At 39.4% G+C, this 24,983-nt stretch overlaps 1 protein-coding gene and 1 pseudogene across 2 annotated transcripts in view; one reads left to right on the top strand and one right to left on the bottom strand.

The window, feature by feature from the left end:
* Slc17a8 (solute carrier family 17 member 8) overlaps nt 1-24,983 on the top strand; it is a 47,439-nt gene that overhangs the window by 8,601 nt on the left and 13,855 nt on the right. For both annotated transcript variants that reach the window (XM_026398018.2, XM_026398009.1), the window contains exons 2-6: nt 6,661-6,913; nt 12,658-12,776; nt 14,766-14,880; nt 17,358-17,445; nt 24,669-24,755. In XM_026398018.2, coding sequence (XP_026253803.1) covers nt 6,661-6,913; nt 12,658-12,776; nt 14,766-14,880; nt 17,358-17,445; nt 24,669-24,755 — 662 coding nt within the window. The remainder of the gene's footprint in view (nt 1-6,660; nt 6,914-12,657; nt 12,777-14,765; nt 14,881-17,357; nt 17,446-24,668; nt 24,756-24,983) is intronic.
* On the bottom strand, nt 1,728-2,320 carry LOC113189408 (succinate dehydrogenase [ubiquinone] cytochrome b small subunit, mitochondrial pseudogene; annotated as a pseudogene).

Genomic DNA, 24,983 nt, shown 5'->3' with positions numbered 1-24,983 from the left:
GAGGACACACACACACACCTGCACACATGTATGCGTATACACAGATTAAACCCAGGGCCTTGTTCATGCTAAGTACATGCTCTATTACTAAGTTACACCCCAGTCCTAACTTTCTTTTTTTAATTCTTGCTCAAACTCACCATCCTTCTTCTTCAGCTTCCTAAGTAGCTGGGATTATAGACATTCACCAAGTGCTTTTTTTTTTTTTTTTTTTTTTTTGAGATGGTGTCTCCCTGTGTTGCCTAGGCTGATCTCAAACTCCTAGCCTCCAGCAGTGATCCTCCTGCCTCAGCCACCTGAGTAGCTGGAACTATAGATGTGTGTCACCATGACTTTCTCTATTTTCTTGACTAAAGTTTATTTTTGGCTTCTCCCAACTTTTCCCAGATATTTTTATAATAACCAAATTCTGAAGTACTTCTTAAAGCTTAGTGCAATGGCCATAGGTTCAATACAGAAGGAGTGAAGCAGGTCCTATTGTATTTTGACATAGATATATTTTATATATTAACAAACAGAAATAGTCTGCACCTCTACAAAGAAGTATGTTGTATTGAAGTTGTCAATTGTAATCAACACAGCACACTTTAGCTAAAGTGGTATGCAGTTTAGGAGAGCATGTTAGGAAACACTCAAGACTCCCTGGGAGGACCAGTCTGGATGCTGTACTTCCAGGAAAAAAAAAAAAAAGCAGAAAGCATATTATGTATCATCCCACTGGATTGTTCTGGATAAAATTCAGCTGCCTCCACTGGCAGCTCTTAAGTACTGATTATACTTATGATTTATTTCAGAAATTCATCCACAGCAGTCATGGAGTTGCTTCTACTATTGCATTTACCGCCATTTGCATTGCCGTTTCTCCTGCACACTGCATCCTCTTATTCCTTCTTTCCACATCTGAAACTCACTCAAGCATTTCTGATTATATTATAGAGTCCACCTCTTTTTTTTTTTTTTTTTTGCACTGGGGACTGAACCCAGAGGTGCTTAACAACTGAACCACATCTCTATCCCTTTTTAATTTGAGGACTTTCTAAGTTGCTGAAGCTGACTTTGAACTCACAATCCTCCTGCCTTAGTCTCCCAAACTGCTGGGATTACAAGTGTTCACCACCATGCCTGGCCAGAGTTCACCTCTTAATTCTGCACTTCAACTCAAGAAATCTAGGAAAAGTAGTTTTATCTCTGTTGTTCAGGCAAGATTTCATATCTCAAGAGGAAGTTAAAACATTGGAGAGCTACAAATGATGGTTATCTACTACTAGTTTTGCTCTTCGTCTAATTTGGTAGAGATTAGTTTTAAATATAAGTTAAAAAGCTTAGTTGTTTTATTATATAATATTTTATTTTTACAAAATTTATTTTTATAGAATACATTTTCTCATTAGCAATTCCCAAAGTAGAAAAATAATTTATCATTTATAGTTTTATATTTGTAGACAGATTAATTAATTAGGACAAGTAAAACACATCTCTACTCATGAATTAATAGTCTTTTACTTTGTCCATTATTCCTCAAGACAAACACAGAAGCATGATCCTATATTGATTATAATAAAAGTGAATTGTCTTTAAGAGATTCAAAATTAAAAGGGGAAAAGTTCATATGTAAAGTTTGGTTATACTGGGAGTCTTGTAAGCTAGGAGACACCCCTTTGATGCACCAGAATGCAGAATTCAGTCTCATAGTTTCTTGGATATTCATTTCCTCTCAAACCTTCTGCTCAACAATTAGATTCCAGAATAACCATGTGATTAGGAGAAGGTTTGTCCCCCAGTGGACTTATCTCATATTTCCTCCTTATTGTGTGCTGAATGGCATGATGGAGCAGAGGTGAAGAGGCACACAGTCCTGAAGGTTGGCACTTCCACAGCATAGCAGCAGCTTTGAAGATTCCCATATCATGACTGTCGAAAGCCCAGCAAAGGTTAAAGTGCCAAAAGACCTTCCTTGACAGCTTTCTGCAGTGCATCCCCATGAACATAGTAATAACAACTTGTCCAAGGCTCCTGTGACTCTGGAGAGTGAGGGTTGCAGCCAGAGTAGTCCATTGCAGAGCAAGGATTCAAATATGCAGCTGGAAGCTAGCCCAGGAGCAGAACACAGGCAACCTTCTTTCTAGTCCAGTGGAGAGATGCAGCCTTGGAACCAGAATGGTGGCTTGAAGACAGGTGAATGTCCACACTGCCCTAGGGTGTGGGTCGGTCCTGGAGAAACGCTGAAACATGAGTAGGTCTGGCCCCTGGGGTTTGGAGGAATACAGCTGGACCTCTTTGAGCCATTGCAGAGAACACTTGGTCTCAAGAGAACTGCCATCTTGCTCTTGAGCAAAATCTTAGTTTTAACTATAAGAAAAACAACAGTGCAAGTATAATATGAAATGGGGATTCAGTTCAGTGTAGGGGTGACTAGGGGGAGTGGTGAGGACTGTGATAAATGGGAATGCCAATTATAGCCATGAGAGTGTGGATCTCATAATTCCAGGTATTCACATTTTTCAGAAGAAGGTAAAAATTCCAGGTTAAACACCACACATACACACGCACACACACACATACACACACAGAGCCCTCCTGAATTTTCAACTGGCAATTTATCCAAATTAAAAAAAAATCCTTACTCATGCATCATATAATATAAACAAAACATGTCTATGGGCCAGATGTGGCTACAGAGCTGTTGGTTTGTCACCTATGAATTTTGGAAATAAAAAACACAAACCAAGAGACTAAGTCTTTTTCTCTGCTGTCCATCTTATCTTTCCCTGCTGAGGCAAGGAGCACCAACTCTTTTTACATGAAGGGACAGGAAAAATTACCAGGAGGAAAACAAGACCAGCATAGGCTAATGCTTCAAAATCTGCAAAACTGCACTGGGTGTGAGGCTGGACCTTAATGTAATAGGATTGGTGCCCTTATGAGAGGAGGAAATTTGGCTTACAAGAGACACTGAAGATGCATGTGCATAGAAGAAAGGCCATCTGAGGACACAGTGGGAAGGCGGCCATTTGCAAGCCAAGGTTGGGGGCCTGTTTTAGACAGCTTCTGTTTTGCTGTGACCAAAATATCTGACAAGAGCAACTTAGAAGAGGGAAAGTTTATTTGGGGCTAGCAATTTCAGAGGTTTCAGTCCACTGAAGTGAGGAAGAGCATCATGGTGGAAGGGCCCAGTGGAGGAAAACTCCTCACCTTATGGTGGGGTCAGGAAGCAGGGGGTGGGGGAACCTAAACCTAAATATAGTATATAATATACAATAAAATGTAATGATAAGAATAATAAAGTTATATTATAAAATAATAAGATTAATATTATATATGTGAATACACACACACACACACACACACACACACACTCTAGTTTATGATTTCCAATCCATTTTAACTCACCTGAGCCAATTTCATTGAAGTAGTCACAGAATGAAAACTTGGGACTTAATGGGTTAAGCTTCCCAGACTGTAGTATTTTTGTTATCGCAAACAGTATTCCAATTTGCTTTCTGAAAGGGTCACAGTTACCTCAAAGTTGTTTTTCACATGATCACTGAGTTGCTATGTTTTTGGAGAAAGGAAGAAAATTGAAAGATGAAATTGAAGACATTGACTACCTTCTCCATTCTAGGTACTCTGAGGCTTTCTGGTTTTGTTTAGAACTCTCAGTTTTTTTAAAAAAATGTATAGTATCTCCCTTGATCATCAAAACAGTCTTAAGAAGATTTATCTATATCTTATAGCTCGGAATCCCATAACACATATAATACATAAGTAAGTGAAAGAATTTTAAAAACACAGAATTATCTGCAGGTTCTGCTCACTTTGTGCTCCAAATGTGGACCTTATTAATTGCAAAACAAAACCTCCTCCACAATTGGTGGAAATGTTTGGATTATAAGTAAATAGTTCTGTAAATGCCCAAATGTAAATGGTAAATATTGTATTTATCCTATGGATGACAGATTGTGAGATTCAGAAAGGCCAAGTTACTTGACCAAAGTCACACAACTAGTATGTAAGTGGCAGAGCTGACAATCACATCCAGGTTGTCTGATTGCCTAAAGCTAGTTAGCATATGTAAAACAATCAGACTCCTGGTAACAGACGCTTGCTGGACAGGAGCACAGTGGGCATGCACTGCCCTAGTACGTGAAGGACCAGCAACCCACAATCTGCAGTTTTCTATACTTGGAAAAACAATGATGGATGTCACCCTGGAAAGAATAAAGATTCTCAGATCTAAAAGTGTGAGGGCAGGCACAGTCAGAGAAAACCAAATGGGGTAAATAGCTACTAGGGATAATTAAAGTCCTCCACTTTCTTAAGAAAGGAGTTTTTTTCCCCCTCTTTTATTCTTAGGTAACTTTCTTTTCCCTCCCCAATTCTTTCTGTAAAGTTTGTTTCTGGGCAGAGATGAATAGACCCTTACCCCGTCTCTTAAGTGCTCAAGTCAGGAGTGACATCTGGAATCAACCCACATTTCCATTCAGTCAAAGGAAGATTCCTTGTGTCCAGGTACTATGCTGAGCACTGGAAATGAAGATGGGTGGGAGATGGCTCCTGCCCTCAGCAGGCTCATGACCCACTGGGTAGGGGAGCTCTTCATTAAAGTCCATGTATGTGAATCATCAGATCTGCTCCCTACCTACTATGCTGATGAAAACCAAACTCCCTAACTCACATGGTAAGTACTCTAACCAAGGAATGCATAATACCCGGAGGTGGCTGGGGATGCCGGACAATGGTCAAGCCAATGCTTAGTATTTGAGAGTCCCTGGGCTCCATCTCTAGCTCCAAAAAAAAAAAAAAAAAAAAAAGAACGAAACAACCCAAAGGAAACACCAGGGTGGTACAGATTATAATATTTGTTAATGCCCACTCACTTTTCATGATAATATTTTACTCTTTGTAGTACAGTCTCATTCAATCTTAAGAACAGCTCTTAAGATAAATATTGTATTTATTGTATGACAAATTGTGAGATTCAGATTCAAAGTCACATAACTAGTATGTAAGTGGCAGAGCTGACAGTCACATCCAGGTTACTGATTGTCTAAAGCCCTGTTTCATTACACAATGTGAAGTTATTCTCAATCTTCTTCTCTGAGCTTGCCTATAAAAGAAATGTTCCACTGTTCTTCTTCTTATTATTACTATTATTATTATTCTGATGGTTGAACCAAGGGCCTTGCATATGCCAGAAAAGCATTCTACCACTCTGAGCTACACCCCAAACCCTCCTACAATTTTAGAGTTTTAAAAACAAATCCAATCTGACTTGGAGGGCCCCGCCTGGTGGAAATTAAATTTTGGTCAATTTTGGAGCTTCCCTTCCTGCTGAACCCAGGAGGTCCCTCTCGTTGTTGACTCACATTTCTCCTGATCTCATAGTCCTTTGAAGTGTTGGCTTGGCTGCCACTTTGGACAAGGGAAACTAGAACAAATGCCCAGGCCACTCCCCAAAACTTCCTACATCTGATCTCCTCAACTGGGCAGGTGCTGTGCTATAAGGAGGTGCTTCAAGTCAGGCAGCTCTGGGTCCTACCATTCAAGGAGACTATACTTCCTCCTTTGGAGATTCCTGTACTTTTCTCACCATTCTCTCTCCCTCCCCAGCCCCAGTTCCCATACTGTTGTGTTATCCCTCTGAAAAGTCTCAGGACATCTAAGATGGTGCCATGTTGAGAGATGCTTGTGTTAGTTCAAGTCCTCTAGGAAGTGGACAGGAAAACAGATACACAAGGGGTTTATTGAGGGGAAAATGGGGAAGGAGCTGGAGGAGGCTGGGACAGCATCCAGACTGCATGCTATCTGTGCAGGAAACAGGAAAGGAGGAAAGTAGAAACATTTCAAACTAGACAACTAGATGTTTTGGCAAGGTCAATGGAGAATCCTGGAGCCAGTCACCTGTCAGAAGAGTCCTGCCTCTTCCAGGAAAGGACCTGCCTTATGTCCCTGTTGGGCTCAGTCCTTGGCAGAAAGCAGCCTGTGAAAAGTGTGGCCGTGTGCCAAAGCCAAAGCCATAGTGGAATCAGAGCACAGCAGCTGGGGCTGTCTTCAGTTAAACTCCTCAGAGCTCCAGAGTGCCTGAAAATATCAGTCTTCATTCTTCTTCATCTAAAGCATCTGCATGCTTACAGAGATGCTGAGCTTCTGACTGCTAACAATTATATTAAGAGCAATAATCCTAGAATTTACCATTTATGAGTGTAAAGTTCTTTCATGTGATGCATTTACATGCATCAGTCAGTAAATAGCCCTATGAGAGAGCTAGTCTGATTAGCCTGTTTTAGAGATGAGGACTGTTATGGCTGAATGGTCCCCACCCCCTGCTGCCACTTCTCCAACTCATATGTTGAAATTCTAATCCAGTACTTCAGAGTATGATTGTATTTGGAGATAGGACCTTTAAAGAGATCATTCAGTTAAAATGAGGTCATGAAGGGAGGCCATCATCCATGTGACTGGTGTACTTGTAAGAAGAGGAAATTTCAACACCGGGAAGATGTTGTAAATAGGTGTAGGGAGAAATGGCCATCTCCACGCCAAGGAGAATGGCCTCAGGTTTTCCTTTTCTTGTTACAATTTTTTCTTTTTGCTTTAGTACACCCCCCTCACCCCTTCTAATTCTGGATTTTCTTCTCTGTCCATTGTTTTCTATTGTAGAAAAATTGATGGGACCAATGAGGAAGAAGATAACATTGAACTGAATGAAGAAGGCAGGCCCGTGCAGGCATCCAGGCCACGCCCTCCGCTCTGTGACTGCCATTGCTGTGGCATCCCTAAGCGTTACATCATCGCCATCATGAGTGGGCTGGGATTCTGCATCTCTTTTGGGATTCGGTGTAATCTTGGAGTTGCCATTGTGGAAATGGTCAACAACAGCACTGTATATGTGGATGGAAAACCAGAAATTCAGGTCAGTATCTATATCTCAAAGGATATTTTTTTTTTTTTTTTTGCTCATAGCTGTGCAGATGAAAGTAAGCACTGTCACTCATTCATTGATATGGCAAAAGTGCAGCGTGACTACCATGCACTGGACACTGTGTGGTGATGGGGAGAGTCTGGTGAGCCTCAGCTGGGCCCTTATCCTTACAGAGACAGACAGTAAGTGATGATAGTTTGGGATTCTAGGGGCTAAGTTCAGCAAACACAGGATCCTTGAGCTCATCTAGCTCAAACTTTGATATCATGAAAGAATTCCCAGAGAAAAGTGATGGTTGGACCAGACAGAGAGTTTTGGTGGGGCGGAAGAAAAAGGAATATCATAAGGGAGAAAGAAACAGATGGAAACAGAGCAGACAGGCTATGATTTAGGAACTGAGACCTGAGCATTTCAATTTTCTGTGCCATGAATCCCTTTGGCAACCTGGTGATAGCTTACAAACATTTTGTCAAAGATAATGCGTTAAATTCTTAATATCAAATGCAAAGGATGAGCTGGGGATGTGACTCAGTGGTAGAATGCTTGCCTGCCATGCCTGAGCCCTGGGTTCGATCGACAGCATGCTCATGTGCACACACACACACACACACACACACACACACAAAGTGCGAAGGATTAAAAAGGAAGTCAATTATGTTAAAATACACATATCAAAATATTAAAAAATCAAATTGGTGATACAGAGACATGTGGGCTCCTTTATTAACTTATCAGATGAAAAAAATCTAGCAATGGTTCTACAATTGCTGCAATTTTAAGTTTGAAGTATAAACAATAGTTTGGGATACTGGCAACAATTAGTATGATTTGAACATACTAGTTTATGACTTATATAACAGAGTCACTACGGAAAAACTACTATAGATGGTTTTCTGCACTTAATTGCAGAAAAGCCTAAATTTTACTTAGCAGTTAGTGAAAATTAAGATGCCAACTTTTCCCCATCCAAGTTCACAGATCTATAAGATTCCATCCATAGGATGAGACTTCTCAATAAGAAGGTAGAGCACCAAGAGATGGAGATACCAAAGTCAATAGGCATCAGGTCATACAAGGCCTGATAATGCGGCAGAGTGTCATGGATGGGCTTAAGGGGAGAGGCAATCAAACCCATGCTCCAGGATGATCATTGCCCAGTGGGAGGAGGCTGGGTCCAAGCGAGACAAGAGTGGAGGCTGGGGAGCAGTTCAGAGGCTGTTGTAGTCATGAGCAAGCATACTATGGTGTGATTTAATTAAATTGTTTTATGATTCATTGGAAACATAAAATCTGGTTTATTAAGAAGGTTATGGGAGAAAAATACCAAATTAAAATGTATGGCCACCAGCACCCAATAAATATATATTTCACCGAACGGAACACATACCCTGAAATGGAGATGTTTTTGCAGAGAGGCATCTAATAGTTCTCTGGTCCCCACCTGTATTTGGAGAAACGTTTAGATTAGAGTTTCCCAGACTGGGAATTCATTGCTTTGCTGGCTGTGCTTTGAAGAAGGTGTTGCCTGTACTGTTTTGTGTCCTATGCAACTGTGCAGGATGGGGACATGAGATGCAGTCTTTCTTGGACTGACTTGATGGCAGAATACTCTTTCATGTGATATCTATTAGCATCATCTGGAACAGTCTCCTGCCAAGCGCTGGCTTGGGAAAATTTGATGTCAGTCCATTAAAAACAGGTCTTCAGTTGGCTTGCAGGCTTTTTTTTTTTTTTTTTAACTAAGAGATTATTCTGCCAGAGGAAAACAGCACCATGGAGATTCTTGTAGTTTCTTTTTGATGCCACAGCTGAATTTGTCCTAAAAAGATATCCTGCCTTTTGGGGGGGAATGGTGCCAGGGTTGGGATAGAGGTGGAGGAGCATATCATGAATTTTTAAAATAAAGAATGATGTATATTAGTGAGGTTTCAGATGGGTATCACATGCATTCTTTCAGCCTTTTGTGAGCAAGGCCAGCTAATTAAAACTTATCTGCTGAGACCCAGATCAAAATGAGATTGTTTTGCATTTGTTTGTTGCCTGAAAAGACAGGCCGAGGTCAATAGAATCTGCTTTGAGGCATATAGAAAAGACATTTTGATAAACCCAAGGAACAATGCTAGTGTGTGCTCTCTAGTTTCTAAGGTTTTGCCTTCTGGAGTCTTAGAGGAACTGATTAAGATCTAAAATGTGCTTTACATGACTTTCTCTGGCCTTAAGAGTGGGAGTTCAGTAGCATTTTAGAAGCTCTAGCATAACTCCTATTTGTATCAGGCAATTTCTCTCTGGTCCAAATAGAACAAAGCTTAGATATCTGCTGAGTACGTCCAACCGAATGACAAAGTGCTCTGGCTGGTACTTTTGTTTGTCTGTTTGTTTTATTTTATGGGGAGAAAAACTAGATATTTTGCATTAAGAAATGTTGCAATCCTCATTTGAGAGAGAGAGAGAGAGAGAGAGAGAGAGAGAGAAGGTGGGGGAATGGGGGTGGGGAGAGGTAGTATGAATACATTGGTCTTCCAAATAATTATGTGGCATGTGTTCAATAAGTGGCATAAAGGGTGATTTTTTTAGCTCATATGTGGATAATTATTTTTTGGTTTAATAATTATGTGTTAGGATTGGAGGTGCAACTCAGTGGTTAGTGCTTAGTGTGCTCAAGGCCCTAAGTTCAATCCCCAGTAACCCGCCCCCCACCCAAAAAAAAAAAAATGTTAAAACACGTGGAGTACTAAGAATAGTATCTGACATATGGTAAGCAAAAAAATGACTGAAGGTTGAGAAACCTTGTGATTATTTCTCAGTACCTTCAGGAAAGTCCAAAGTCCTTCCCATCGATCACAAGTTTTATAGAGTTAAGAGGATGGGCTTTGGATTTGGCCAGACCTTTTAAAATTGATTGCTATTATTAGCTCTGGAGTCTTGAGCAAGTTGCCCTTGTGTCTTGGTCAGGGATTGCTGGTTGAAAAGAACACAAGTACACGGAGACCAGTTCAAAAGGGGGTTATTGAAGGGCTGAAGGGGAATCTCAGGAAAGTGAAGTGCAGGAAGCAGGTTGGTTATGGCTGTTTTGATGGTCTGTGCCATGGACAGGAGGGACCCAGCCTGAAAAGGGGCTAATATACTCCATCCAGGGGAGGGAAAAGCAGATTAGCTGAGTCTCAGCTATGGTTTAGCTCTCTCTATTCTGACCTCCCCATCAGCCATGCTGGTCAGCAGGGGAGAAGTCCATGGAGGAGAGGCAGAATCCTCTTAGGAGGAGACAGGAACCAGTATTTCTAGCAATTTTTTGCTAACCCTCGTCCACCTTATTGTGAGATGGAAATAAAAGGACTCCTTTGAAGATCAAATGAGATAATTTTAATATTTAACTCATTGGATCTTAAATACCTGTATCAGTTTCCCTAGAACAAATTTCCGTAAACCTGATAGCTTAAAACAGCAGAAATTTATCCTACTATAAGAGTTTGTGGAGACCAGAAGTCTGGAATCAAAGTGTCCACAGGGCCTCACTTCCTCTGACGTCTCTAGTAGGGACTCCTTCCTTGACTCTACCAGCTTCTGGTGGCTCCAGGAGTTCCTTGGTTGTGACTTTCACTCCATTCTCTCCCTCCATCTTCACATGGCCTTTTCCTCTCTGTGTGTCTTCTCTTCTGTCTCAAATCTCCCTGTGCCTTTCTCTTATAAGGACACTTGTCATTGGACTTCGGGCTCAGCTAGATAAATCCAGAATATTTTATTTTAAGGTCTTTGACTTTCCACATCTGTGAAGACGAGTTTTCTGAATAAGGTAGCATTGACATCTACCAGGGCTTTCTTGTGGATATCTTTTGGGGACCATTTTTCAGCCTACCACAGTACTTGACAAAGTGCTTGGATTATTATAGTAATGGTTCATACAATTTATACTTTAAAATATTCCATTGTAATAAGAATGCTTACCGTGAGAGCTACTCTCTTAATAAATTTTAAGTGTCCATTATTGTTGCTTGTAAGTACAGTATTGTACAGCAGCTCTCTAGAGCCTTTTTTATCTTGCTTGACTGAAATTTTCTGCCCACTGGTTAGTAACTCCCCATTTCTCTTCAATTCCTGACAACCACCATCACACTTTGATTCAGTGAATTTGACTCTTTCAGATGCTTCATGTGAGTGGAATAAAACGGTATTCTTCTGTGACTGTCGTATTTCCTGTAGTTCATCCAAGTTGTTGGACATTATTGAATTTCCTTCTCTTTTAAAAGCTGAATTGTATTTTATTAAATGTATACACCACATTTTCTTTATTCATCTCTCATCAGACGTTCATGTCATTTCCAAATCTTGGCTATTGTGAATATTGCTTCAGTGGAGATGAGAGTGCAGATATTTTTTGGGGTCCAGATTTTAATTCTCTTGGATAAATACCTGTGGGAGGCCATCCTCCCACGTGATTTGAGTTACCTCCCTGACTGGGTGAGAGGTGCTTAGACACAGCTGTGTCAGAGCTTTCTCACCCAGCCAGGGAGGTAACTCAAATCATGTGGGAGGATGGCCTCCCACAAATACCCAGAAGCATAATTGCTGTATCATATTTTTAGTTCTATTTTTGATTTTTGAGGAGACTCCATATTGTTTTCCATAGTGGCTGCACCATCCTATATTCCCACAGGCAGCAAGTGTTCCAGTTTCTCCACATCCTTACTAGTGCATGTCATCATCCTTTCTTTAAAATAAATAAATAAATAAAATATATAATATATATATAGTATATATATATTATATATTTACTTGTAGATGGACACAAAACCTTTATTTAATTTATTTATTTTTATGTGGTGCTGAGGATTGAACCCAGTGTCTCACATGTGCCAGGCAAGCGTTCTACTACTGAGCCCCAACCCCAGCCCCCATTTTTCTTTTGATAATGGCCATCAAGACAGGTATGAGCTAATATCTCATTATCGTTTTGACTTGTATTTCCGTGATGATTGGTGACATTGAGCATCTTTTCATATAGATGTATGGCCATCTGCCTGTCTTCCTTGGAGAAATGTCTGTTTAAGCCCTTGGTCCACCATTATGATTTAATGAGACTCAAATAATGATAAAAATTCTTAGTAGGCCCAAGTGCCCATTTTAAGTATCATTGCTTTCAGAGAAGCATTATCCACTTAGAAAGAAAGGCATGAGAAAGGAATGAGGTGATTGACAGCAGCTGGGTGAAGCAGGTAGAATGGATTTTATTACCCTCATTAAGAAATGAGAGACTTAAGACTTTGATTCCCTTTATGCTATCACTGAACTAATATCTGAATAATCTACTATATAACCCAGTAATCCTAGAACTGTTTTTTGTTTTCTTCACAAGATGTTTTATTTTATATTTAGCACTCATCACTATTTGGTATGTGTACGTATATATCTAATTTATATGTGTAATACACATACATACAGATAATACACCTATGTATTTATATATATATATGTGTGTACACACACACACACACACGTATGTACGCAAGTAATTTGCACAGACCTCTCCTTTCTTGCACTAGAAGGCAAGATTCATTAGAGAAAGGACTCTCATTGCTATCACTTCTGTATCCAAAATGGGCAAGAGGCCTTCTAGAAGTCTTTGTGGAATAAAAGAAGGAAAGAAGGACTTCATGGGGTCTTTATGTAGGATCATCAGTGAAAAATGGTGGTCAGTTGTTTTCTTACAAATGCAAACGTATCTGATTTCTCATTTGCAGATGGCACAGTTTAACTGGGATCCAGAGACAGTGGGCCTTATCCATGGATCTTTTTTCTGGGGTTATATTGTGACACAAATTCCTGGCGGTTTCATTTCAAACAAGTTTGCTGCTAACAGGTAAGACCGATTGATATGAGTGCTGCACAGGTTATAACGTGGCTTTCTTTGTACTTTAAAAAAGTTTCATAGTTGGTTCTCTGTTTTGGAGTGCAGAATGAAAAAACAGGAATTATCTAGATAGATGCAGTTCATAGATATTGATCTCAAATGATCCTCTTAATTGTCTCTTTCAATTAACTTTTCAACAAATGTACTTTACCTTGCAACTCATTGATTATGTAGTAAAGAGAACAATTAGCTCTGAGTCTTGAAGAAATGGTTCCTGGCCTTTCATCTGGTTCACCAAGTTATCTCTGTTGAGTTGCTTTCTCTCCCTCTCTGGGCCTCAATTATCCCAAATGAAAACATTGGACTAAACTGTGTTTTATTGCCCTTTGACCAGTGATGTTCTGTGATCCTATGTACTTATGTTAATATTGCCAAGTACCATAAAGTTTCTGTCATGTGAGTGTCAAGGACTTGCCTCTAGACTTCCAGATGTTTTTAAGACTCTATGGGAGTTGTTTGAGCAATTAAGTGTTTTTTTTTTTTTCACTTGTTCATGGACCTTTATTTATTTTTAAAATTTATTTGTGGGGTTGAGAATTAAATCGAGTGCCTCACACATGCTAGGCAAGCAATTTATCACTGAGCCACTACCCCAGCCCCCAATTAAATGTTTAATCACAGAATGAGTTTTCTTAATCAGCAGTGAGTTCTCTGTCACTTAGAGCTACTCAAGCAGAGGAAGACAGCCACTTGGGGGAGATGTTGTGGAGTGTATCATGTCTCAGAAAAGGCAAGTACAAGTATCTCCAGGCCCCTTTTGATGTATTTCTCATATGTCAAACTTTGAAGTACAACTCATTAGATGATTGTGAAATCAACATAGTGATTTACCAATGAGCATTCTTTTAAAAAGAGAGAGAAATAGAAAAGAAGATAATAATAATAAACAGAATAGGATATATTTAAGTGCATTGCACATAAGGATAGGTATTGATGTTTGAGAAACTTGTTGCAGTTACATTTGTGTGTGTGAGTGTAGACTTGGCTGCAATATAAAATATATTTTAAGAGTTAAGATGAAAAATTTGGGCTGGGTTGTGGCTCAGTGGTAGAGCGCTTGCCTAGCATGTGTGATGCACATTGCAAAATAAAGGCATTGTGTCCATCTATAACTAAAACAAAATTCAAAAAAGATCAAAAATTTGAAAGTCATTATCATAAGATTTAAATATGATTGACTTACATGTGCCAGGCAAGCGCTCTTAGCTAATTTGTAGGTTTTATTTATTGTTTATCTATTGTATTTTTTAAAAAGTGTCAAATATTGGCTGCTATGAGCTACCCAGTTACTGCTTGCATCTCTGCCCTAAAAAGAAATTACACATAATTTGATTTTCCAGCTTGTAAAAAGAGTTGAAGCTTCACTAACATGTGGCAGAAGGGAAGAAAACGCTGCCTACTCTTTTTTGCCAGGACACCCTGGGCCAGGCAGGGAGATAACAAGTGGTACTGGCAGGAAATAGGGGCTAAGACAAGCACCTAGCTTGTCTTGTGCTGGGCTGGTCAGGGTAAGATGCTTCTTGGATAGTCAGTGTCCCCTCATGGTATACTGAAAGCAGTGTGGGAAGTATTAGGGAAAAACTCGAAGAGGCAGAAGCCATAGTAATAGGGTCACTAGGGTGGAAACAGGAAGATTGATGGGTCTTTGGCAAGTTCACTTCAACCTAGTCATTTCGCAACTTTCCAGGCAGGACATTTCTATACTGCTGCCATAAATGTATCCATAATTGGTCCACAGGCTGGAGCATAGGAATCAAAGCAACCAAGGAGTCTAGCTTTGTGTACCCAAGACACTAACACACCATATATTTCTTTGTATTTATTTCTCTTAATTTCCATAAGGCTCTTTCATGAGCTTTTGGAGTGGTTGCTGATGTTTAACTGAAGTGCCTCAGCTATTACTAGCTTGTCCAATAACCCGACGCTTTGATCCCCTAGGGTTTTTGGAGCTGCCATCTTCTTAACATCAACTTTGAACATGTTCATTCCTTCTGCGGCCAGAGTGCACTACGGCTGTGTCATGTGTGTCAGAATTTTGCAAGGTCTAGTGGAGGTAGGAGATATACTCTCCTTACTATTTTTTTGGGGGGGAGAGCGGGGGTACTGGGGATTGAACTCAGGGACACTCGGCCACTGAGCCACATCCATAGCCCTATTTTGTATTTTATTTAGAGACAGGGTCTCACTGAGTTGTTTAGTGCCTCGCCATCACTGAGGCTGGCTTTGAACTTGTGATCCTCCTGCCTTAGCCTCCTGAGCCACTGGGATTACAGGGGTGCACCACTGCTCCTGACTTTTTGATATTGCTAGAGACAAAATGGTCTTTAGAAAATTTGGTTTTACTCAGTTTTTCTATCTCCTACTTGTCCTGCTCTCTGGTAATGGTTATAGTTATGAATATTTTAATTAAAATGCTTTGTGCGCCTTCACACTTATACATAATAAATGATTATTCATTCCGTAGTGATCTTAGAGATAACCTAACCTAATCCCCTTCATTTTTTTAAAATATTTTTTTTTAGTTGTCAATGGACCTTTATTTTATTTATTGATATGTGGTGTTGAGAATCCAACCTAGTGCCTCACACATGCTAGGCAAGCTCTCTACCACTGAGCCACAACCCCAGCCCCCTTTCATTCTAATAGATGATGAAACTGAAGCCCCAAACCCACAGTTCACATAGCAAGAGCTCTTTCCTTTAGTGAAAGCATTGTGAATGCATTTATTAATCAATTTGTAAATTTCTGTTGGATGCAGTGGCATGCACCTATAATCCCAGCAACTCCAGAGGAAGATTCCAAGTTTGAGGGCAGCCTCAGCAACTTAAGACTTTCAGCAACTTAGTGAGAGACTGTCTCAAAAAATAAAAAGGGCTGGGGATGTAACTCAGTGTAGAATGCCCCATGCCCCTGGGTTCAATCCCCAGTACTGCCAAATGAAAAAAAGAAAAAAGCCTCTGTAAATTTCTAAGGTGTAGTCTGATGTGAAGATATAATTCAGTGGAGGAAGCAGCATCATTTAGAACTGCAAGGTAAATATTTTGAGATTTGCAGTCCATATGGTGTCTCTTGCAACTACTTGATGCTGCCATTATTGCACAAAAGAGCCCCAGATATTGTAGAAACAAATGGGGAGGATTGTGTTCCAGTAACATTTTGGATCCTGAAATTTGATTTTCACATGATTTGTGTGTGCCATGTATCTTCTTTTAATTTTTTTTCTTAAGGACTTTAAAATGTAAAAATCTTGTACAAAAACAAATGGTGGGTCAAATTGGGTCATATTTACTAACTCCTGATGTATAGCAACATTTCCCAAACTCTGACATTCACCTCTAACCTTTGTCATATCCCATGTATGACTTGTCTTACTGTTTGCCCATTGTTATTGCCTAGATCAACTCTCTTCAAAAATAAAAACAAAAGCCCTTAGTCTACTCAACAGTATCTTTGAAATTATGGGTTTGAGGTTGTTATTTATATTTTTGTCTAAAGCATATTAGAATATATATGTAACAGTTATAACTAAGATGTATATTATTATTGCATCTCAAATCCAGCTCTAGTCCCATTCTAGTCCCACTGGAGGGATATAGGCCATACTTTGGGAAACACTGAAGTGGTAGAAAGAATGCGACATTAGCAGCCATGAAGACAAAGATCTAGAAGACACTTAATGACTCTTAGCTTCAGATTATGGGTCTTAAAATGAGGGAAATTGGGGCTTGGGCTGGGGCTCAGAGGTAGAGCACTTGCCTAGCATGCATGAGGCACTGGGTTCAATCCTCAGCACCATGTAAAAATAAATCAAAGGTATTGTGTCTACTCACACCTAAAAAATAAATGTTTAAAAAAATCCTTGTTAAAAGTTATTAAATGGCATTCCTCATTAAAATAAAATACTTTTTAAACAATGAGGGGACTTGACAGTGGAAGTCACTTCCAACACTAAAATTCTTCAATAATATCAAATATAAAGACTTCCTTCCAATTCTCCACCATGCTTGTATTGAATTGTGTTTGAATTTCAGTATCTGTGTTATAAGTCATTATAAGCCAAAATAACTGGATTATGCTATTTAGTGGCTTTTCAATCTGTTTGAACTTCTATAATAAAATGCCATAAGCAATATAAATTAATTTCTCATGGTTGGGATGACTAAGTATCAGGCAAATTCAGCAGATTCTGTGTCTGATGAGGGCCCATTTCCTGGACCATAGATAGTCATCTTCTCTATGTGTCCTCATGCGACAGAAAGGGCAACGGTGCTCTCTGGAGTCTCATAAAGGGGCATCAATCCTATTCCTGAGGACTGTCCTCATGCCCTAATCACCTCCCTGAGGCCCATTTCCATCATACTGGAGATTAGCTTTCCATATAGGCATTTGATGGGGGATACAAACTTCAATCTATAGCAGTGTGTCTATATTGGGTTTTTATATTACAGCCTGTGTAAAGAGGCAGCATCCATGCTTTAAACACAGAAATTGGAGTCAAACTTAATAATTGATTTTCCATCTTTCTACTAGGGTGTGACCTATCCAGCCTGCCATGGGATGTGGAGCAAGTGGGCACCACCTTTGGAGAGAAGTCGGCTGGCCACTACTTCCTTTTGTGGTAAGGGTATTAGAATCACAGCACGTTTCATTTAGAAATGCTTTTTGACTCCAAGTAACTGAAACCCTGCTAAGACCTTAAGTAGAGTCTATTCTTTTCACCTAAGAGAATTCCAAAGGCGAGTGGTTGCTGGTGTTGATTCTGGGGCTCAAATGATCCATCAAGGCATAGGCAGATTCTGACTTCTGCTCTGCAGTCCTTAGAGTGATCATTTTTTATTCTCAGGCTTGCTCCATTTGTCCCTTTCATTAGGAAGTCAAAACCTTTTGCAAACCCACTACCCGACTTCTGCTCAAGTGTTATGCTTTCCTATGTGCAGAGGTTAGGAAAGCAAGAGCCTAGTTTTCCCACCTTTACAGTAGAGAAGGAGAAGAAAGACGGTGTTGGAAGTGGTTGTTGAATTAGCCAACAAACGACATTTGCCAAGGATGAAAATAGAAGAGATGGGATAATTAAGCCTCCCACTTTTCTTCTTTTTACATTGAAACTAAAGCCCAAGACTTGCTCCCCGTCACACAGATGCTCCATTGAGGAGGTGGAATGAGACCACCTGACTCTAGGTATGGAACTTTCTTACTTCACACTACTACCATGTACACGTTTCACAGAGATATTTAAATTACTTGTTGCCATTATATTCCTGATATAAATGAAGTGGACCTCATTCATCTTACCTCAGCGTAGACTAGTGGCCCCAAGTCGTGATAGGACTTTAAGTCCTGGGGCTCCAAACCTCACCTTGCTAAGTTTGCCTTACTCTAAGCCACCCCTTTGGGATTGACCCTTCTGGTATCACTGGGAGGACTCAGTGTTCTGAGGGGTTTTACCTAGGTATCGATCAACAGGAAATGGACAGCATATGCTGCTGCCATCAACACAGTTGTAAAGTGTATGTTGAAGACCTGGGTTGATTCCCAGCATCTCAAAACAAACAAGCAAACAAACACAAACAAAAGAGCCCAAAGTGGTCTGTCTCAAACAGAACAGCCCAAAGTGGTCAGTTTGTGGAGAGAAATTCCTGGAGGGTCTTTCTCTGTCGTCATCTTGCTCCACCTCTCTTCTCTGATTTTTCAAGCTCAGATGCCTTCCTAAGACAAACTAACCTGCACTTCTTCCTCTTTATTTCTGTGAGTGTTTTCACTTATCACATCCTCACTCTTTATCTCCTTTAAAGAACAATACCAGTAAAGTGTTTGTTGGGAATTTGGTATGAACTATTCAACAATGTCCCTGTGTAGTGCCACATTTGGAATTGCATGGACGGCTCTTACATCTTTAGCCTTTCTTATCTGTAGAAGCCATCTCTGGCCTCTTGTTTGTAGTTCAAGAACATCTCCACCCTACTACTGAACTTATACCACCCCTAGAGGAGTGTAAGTCTCCACCCCTGCTGACCTTGTGGATTATTGGAACCTTGACCTTGCTTTCTTTAAATGATTGGTTTGTTAAGGTCTTTCATTTTGATTTTCCCAGCAAAATGAAAATGACTTGTAGCCACTCCCCATTCTTAGTATGTTTTTATGACCCTAATAGGGCTGATTTAAGAAATGGCCTGAATCTCAAGGAAAGTTATCTGATCAAAGTCACTGGCCTTATTACATTTCTCAGTTAAGGTATGGCACTATTAAAGAATATCCGCAGGAACTGTCAGTAGAAGGAAACCCAGGGTTGGAGTTCATTAGTTTTTCATCAAAAGATTTTGGAGTGAGAAGAGAACTCTAGGAAACATCTAGTCACATTTCATTGTTTGACAGCTGAAAAAAAAAAAAAAACCCGAAAACGAGGCTCAGTGAGGAAAATAAGATTGGAATTCCCACAGTAAATGGGGAGGAACTGGGGACTATCCCCACCCTCAAGTCTGCTACTCCCCTCCCCATGCCACTCAATGGTCATTGGGGACCTCCTCTGTCTGCAGCAGTGAGCACACAAGGAAGCCAAGTGCATTCTGCTGCCAGGGTGGCCTGCAGGCAGCCATATAAAGACTAAGTGCTGTTAGGGAAATGCTCCAGGAGCTGACATTGGAGCCCTATCTGAAAGGAAAGAGAAGAGTTGGATAGACAAGGAAGAAGGTCAAGTTGTAGTTTCCCCAGTGACAGACTCCTCCTTACAATGAGGAATTATTGGGCTTTTTTGGGTAGAGGCAAGACTGAATTATTACAGGTAAAGGTTTCAGAGTCCCACAGAAAAGCACTTACATCTGTGTGACCTCAGGCAATTTACTCCACCTTCCCTAGGCTTGTTTTCTCTTATAAAATGGGAATATTGGCACCCAAGTCATCAAGCTGAAGGGCTGAATAAAATCATGGGGACAGGGTACTCAGAAGAGTACTTAGCACATAGAAATACTCAATGCCTCATAGTTGCTCTTGGTTATTCCTGACCCTCCCTGTCCCAGGCATGCCTTGGTATCATCTACCCCCTCCCAGCATATCGGCCTGGGATAGAAGACCACCTTCTCCACACACACAGTCAGAGCAGCAGCCTTTTTCTGACACACATACTGAAGTGCTTTCCTTATCGGCTTGAAGAATTCTGAGGTTAAAAAAAAAAAAAGTGCAGTTATTCTGTACATGACAAAAGGCATAACAGTTGGCATTTGTGTAAGTATTTATTTATTTATTGCACTGCAGGGGATGGAACCCAGAGCCACTCTACCATTAAGCCACATCTCTAGCCCTTTTTATTATTTATTTATTTTTTAATATTTACTTTTTAGCTTTAGTGGACACAATACCTTTATTTTATTTTTCTGTGGTGCTGAGGATCGAGCCCAGTGCCTTAGGCATGCCAGGCGAGTGCACTACTATTTGAGCATATCCTCAGCCCCTATTTTTTAAATTTTGAAACAGGGTCTTGCTAAAGTTGTTTAGGCTTGTCTTGAACTTATGATTCTTTTGCCTCAACTTTCCCAGTTGCTGGGATTATAGGCATGTGCTACTGCATCTGGTTTATATAACCCTTTATTTTAAAAAAATTTATTTGTTCTTTTTAGTTATACATGACAATAGAATACATTTTGACATATCATACATATATACGTGGAGTATAACTTCCCATTCTTTAAAAAAAATTTATTTCAGTTGTTGATGGACCTTTATTTTATTTATTTATTTATAAGTAGTGCTGAGAATTGAACCCAGTGCTTCACACTTGATAGACAAGCGCTCTACCACTGAGCCACAACCCCAGCCCCTAACTTCCCATTCTTGTGGTTGTACATGATGTGGAGTTACACAAATATGAATACATATATGTTCATACATATATGAACATAGGAATGTTATGTCCAATTTATTGTACTGTCTTTCCCATTCCCATCCCCTCCTCATTTCCCCCCAATTCCCCTCCAAACCAGTGAACTTCCACTCCTCCCTCCTCCTGCCCCCATTGTGAGTCAGCATCTGCATGTCAGAGAGAACATTCAGCCTTTGGTTTTTTAGGATTGGTTTATTTCACTTAACATGATAGTCTTCAGTTCCTTTCATTTAATGCCATCATTTCATTCTTCTTTATGGCTGAGTAATATACAATTGTGTATATGTATCAGGTTTTTTTTTTAAAATCCATTCATTTGTTTAAGGGAACCTAGTTTTGTTCCTTAGTTTAGCTATTGTGAATTGAGCTGCTATAAACATTGATGTGGCTGTGTCACTGTGATATGATGATTTTAGGTCTTTTGGGTATATACCATAGAGTGGGGATAACTGGGTCAAATGGTGGTTCCATTCCAAGTTTTCTGAGGAAAATCTATACTGCTTTCCAGTACGGAGAAATTTGCAGTCCCACCAACAGTGTATGAGTGAATCTTTTCCCCTACATCCTTGCCAACATTTATTGTTACTTATAATCTTGATAATTGCCATTCTGACTGGAGTGAGATGACATCTTAGTGTAGTTTTGATTTGCATTTCTCTAATTGCTAGAGATGTTGAACATTTTTTTTCACATATTAGTTGACCAATTGTATTTCTTTTTCTGTGAAGTGTCTGTTCAGTTCCTTTGCCCATTTATTGATTGGATTATTTATTTTTTTGGTGTTAAGTTTTTTGAGTTCTCTATATATCCTGGAGATTAATGCTATGTCTGAGGTGCAGGTGGTAAAATTTTTCTCCTAGTTTTAGGCTGTTCTTCATGTTCTTGATTGTTTCCTTTGCTGTGAAGAAGCTTTTTAGTTTGATACATCCCATTTATTGATTCTTGATTTCACTTCTTGTACTTTAGGAGTCTTGTTGAGGAATTCAGTTCCTAAGCCAACACGATGGAGATTTGGGCCTACTTTTTCTTCAAGTAGGCACAGGGTCTTTGGTCTAATTCCTAGGTCCTTGATCCACTTTGAGTTTTGTGTAGAATGAGAGATAGGGGTCTAATTTCATCCTAGTACATATGGATTTCCAGTTTTCCATTTGTTGAAGAGGCTATCTTTTCTTCAATCTATGATTATGGTGCCTTTGTTAAGTATGAGATAACTGAATTTATGTGGGTTTGTCTCTGTGTCTTCTATTCTGTTCCATTGGTCTTCATGTCTGCCAATACCATGCCATTTTTGTTACTATAGCTCTGTAGTATAATTTAAGGTCTGGTATTGGGGTGCCTCCTGCTTCACTTTTCTCACTGAGAATTACTTTGGCTATTCTGGTCCTCTTATTTTTCCAAATGAATTTTATGACTGTTTTCTCTATTTCTATGAAGAACATCATAGGATCATCGGAACCTTAATAGGAATTGCATTAAATCTGTATAGCACTTTTGGTAGTATGGCCATTGTGACAATATTACTTTTGCCTATCTAAGAACATGAGAGGTATTTCTATCTTTTAAGGTCTTCTTCAATTTCTTTCTTTAGTATTCTGTAGTTTTTATTGTAAAGGTCTTTCTCCTCTCTTGTTAGATTGATTCCCCAATATTTTATTTTTTTTTCTAGGCTATTGTGAGTGGGATAGTTTTCTTTATTTCTCTTTCAGTTGTTTTATCACTGAGGTATAGGAACATAATTGATTTATGGGTGTTAATTTTATATCGTGCTCCTTTGTTGAATTCATTTATGAGTTCTACAAGTTTTCTGGTAGAGTTTTTGGGGTCTTCTAAATATAGATTCATGTCCTTGTCAAATAGAAATAGTTTGAGTTCTTCTTTTCCTATTTTTATCCCTTTAATATCTTTCTTTTGTCTAAGTGCTCTGGCTAGAGTTTCCAGGACTATGTTGAATAAAAGAGGACATCCCTGTTTTGTTCCAGTTTTTTAGAGGCAATTCTTTCAGTTTTTGTCCATTTAGAATGATGTTGGACTTGAGTTTAGCTTATATAGTGTTTACGTTACCCTTTATAGCTTACAAAGCATCTCATATACATAGTTTAGTTTACCCTCAAATCAACCTCATAAGACAGATATTTCATTCCTATTTTATTTGTGAATGAATCTTTCAGCTTCCTTGGGTATAATATTAATGATTCCAGATTCCATGTTGGGCCTTTCTTAGAGAGTCAGGCCAGTTCAGAAAGATATGGTTTAATCCATTTCTCTGGAAGATCCCCCACTTCCCATTTCCTAAAAATCTTCTTTAGCACTGGATTCTGGAATGTGAATTTCCTTACATGATGCTTATTTTTACGAAGCAAGAATTTCTCATCCAAGGCCCAGGGGGAGTTTCAGATAGTAAATTTTCAATTCAGTTAGTATTTGTTGGGAGTTTGCAGGGGTAGTGTTTTCTTTCCAGATGTCCTGTAGCTATAGAAGACAGGTGCTCCACTTCACTGCCTCTAGCCCTTATTATCTTGTCTAGATATCTTATTATTTTACCTTACATAGGTAACTATTTACAAGGTTAAGTATTTACAAAGTAAGAAATGTAAAAGGACAAAATTACAACAATTTAAAATCTTTTTTTTTTTCTGGTACTGGGGATTGAATCTAGGGGGGCTTTACCTGTGAGCTATATTCCCAGTCCTTTTTATTTAGAGACAAGTCTTGCTAAATTGCCCAGGGTAGCCTCCATCTTGCAATTCTATCTCAGCCTTCCAAGTTGCTGGAATTACAGATGGGCACCTGGCTAGCTTAAGGATCTTAATTGGCTTTGTTTTTTTATTGTAGAATCAGCAGCAGTTCATTTCAGAAAATAAAATGATTATTTCGAATGGCTTGAACAGAAGAGGTTGGTTTTATGGACAGAAAAGGTCTGAAAAAGGCAGAAACAAAGAACAAAAAGCAGACTGATCATTTTCAAGTTACTTTCCTTGAAGGACAGCAGGGACAAATACACAGAGCAATAGAAAAATATCTGGCTAACATCAGGTTATCTTTTTTGTCTAAGTATTAAGACATGGAGAACTCCATTATGCCAATTAAACTGGCCTGTTTGGGATATTGGCTGTTCTCTCATTTCTCCTGGTTTCCTGAAAAGTCAGATAAAAGGGCTGGGACTGTAGCTCGGTGGCAGACTGTTTACCTAGTTCATGTGAGGCATAGGGTTTGATCCTCAGCACCGCATTAAAAACAAACGAATAAATAAATAAAATATAGGTAAACAACAAAAAACAAAAGTTAGATAAATAGCTTAATTTTGGATTGGTGAAACTTTAGCATGAGTAACTTCATTTTGATTTTTAGTCTGGTCTATTGGGGTCCAGTGCAAGAACCTCATTCAAAATAATGGCCTCCTATAATTTTTATTCAACAGAAATAAACTTTCAAAATATATCTACTCGGGAAGTGAATGGAGACAAGAGCCTTCCTGCCATCCTGGAATTCAACTGTTTCTTTTTCTTTTTTTAAATATCAAGTCTATAAAAAAAAAACATAATCCTTTTTAATAGTTCAGTGTCTCTTATTTAAGGACGGAGGTGAGAATCCTCCCAGCTGTGAACTCTACAAGGCAGGTTCCATATGTTCTCTCCCTTACTATCTTCAGCACCCAATATTGTGCCTGTTCACATTTGAAAAATTTCTCATCTTCTGATTTCATTCTCTCATGTCCTTCCACTTTGTGGCACCTGAGAAATCTTGGTCTAATCCCTGGATGGTCCCTGGAGGAAGCTCCAGGGTATCCTGGTAGCCTTCCTTTCCTGGGAGTCCTGTTTTAGGGTACACTGGGAGTTAGCCTGGCTTGTCCCACAGAGGCAGTCAGACCCAGGCTCAGTTTGATTTATCCTCAGCTTTGTCACATGAAAATGGGTTGAAAAGGTTTGCATGGTGACTGGTCAATTTCCCTCCATCTTTTCTGGTTCTAGGCTCCTATGCGGGTGCAGTGGTTGCCATGCCCCTGGCTGGGGTATTGGTGCAGTACATTGGATGGGCCTCTGTCTTTTATATTTATGGTGAGTGGTTTGTCATTATGTGTTCACACCATGTCTCATGAAGATGGCACTTAATTCTAGAAGGGTTTGGCTAAGAGTTTATTATATGAAAATAGAGGTCACTAAGACCAGTTTATTATATAAAAGGAACACTTATTTTTTGAGATTAATTTAATACTTTTATTAAACTTGGTTTTTTTTTAACTAGCAGAACATTATTTTTCTTTAAATACCTGTAAACAACAACAG

This window comes from Urocitellus parryii, chromosome 5 (genome assembly GCF_045843805.1).
Source record: "Urocitellus parryii isolate mUroPar1 chromosome 5, mUroPar1.hap1, whole genome shotgun sequence".
In the NCBI taxonomy this organism is placed as follows: domain Eukaryota; kingdom Metazoa; phylum Chordata; class Mammalia; order Rodentia; family Sciuridae; genus Urocitellus; species Urocitellus parryii.
This window is presented reverse-complemented; position numbering and strand designations above follow the sequence as displayed.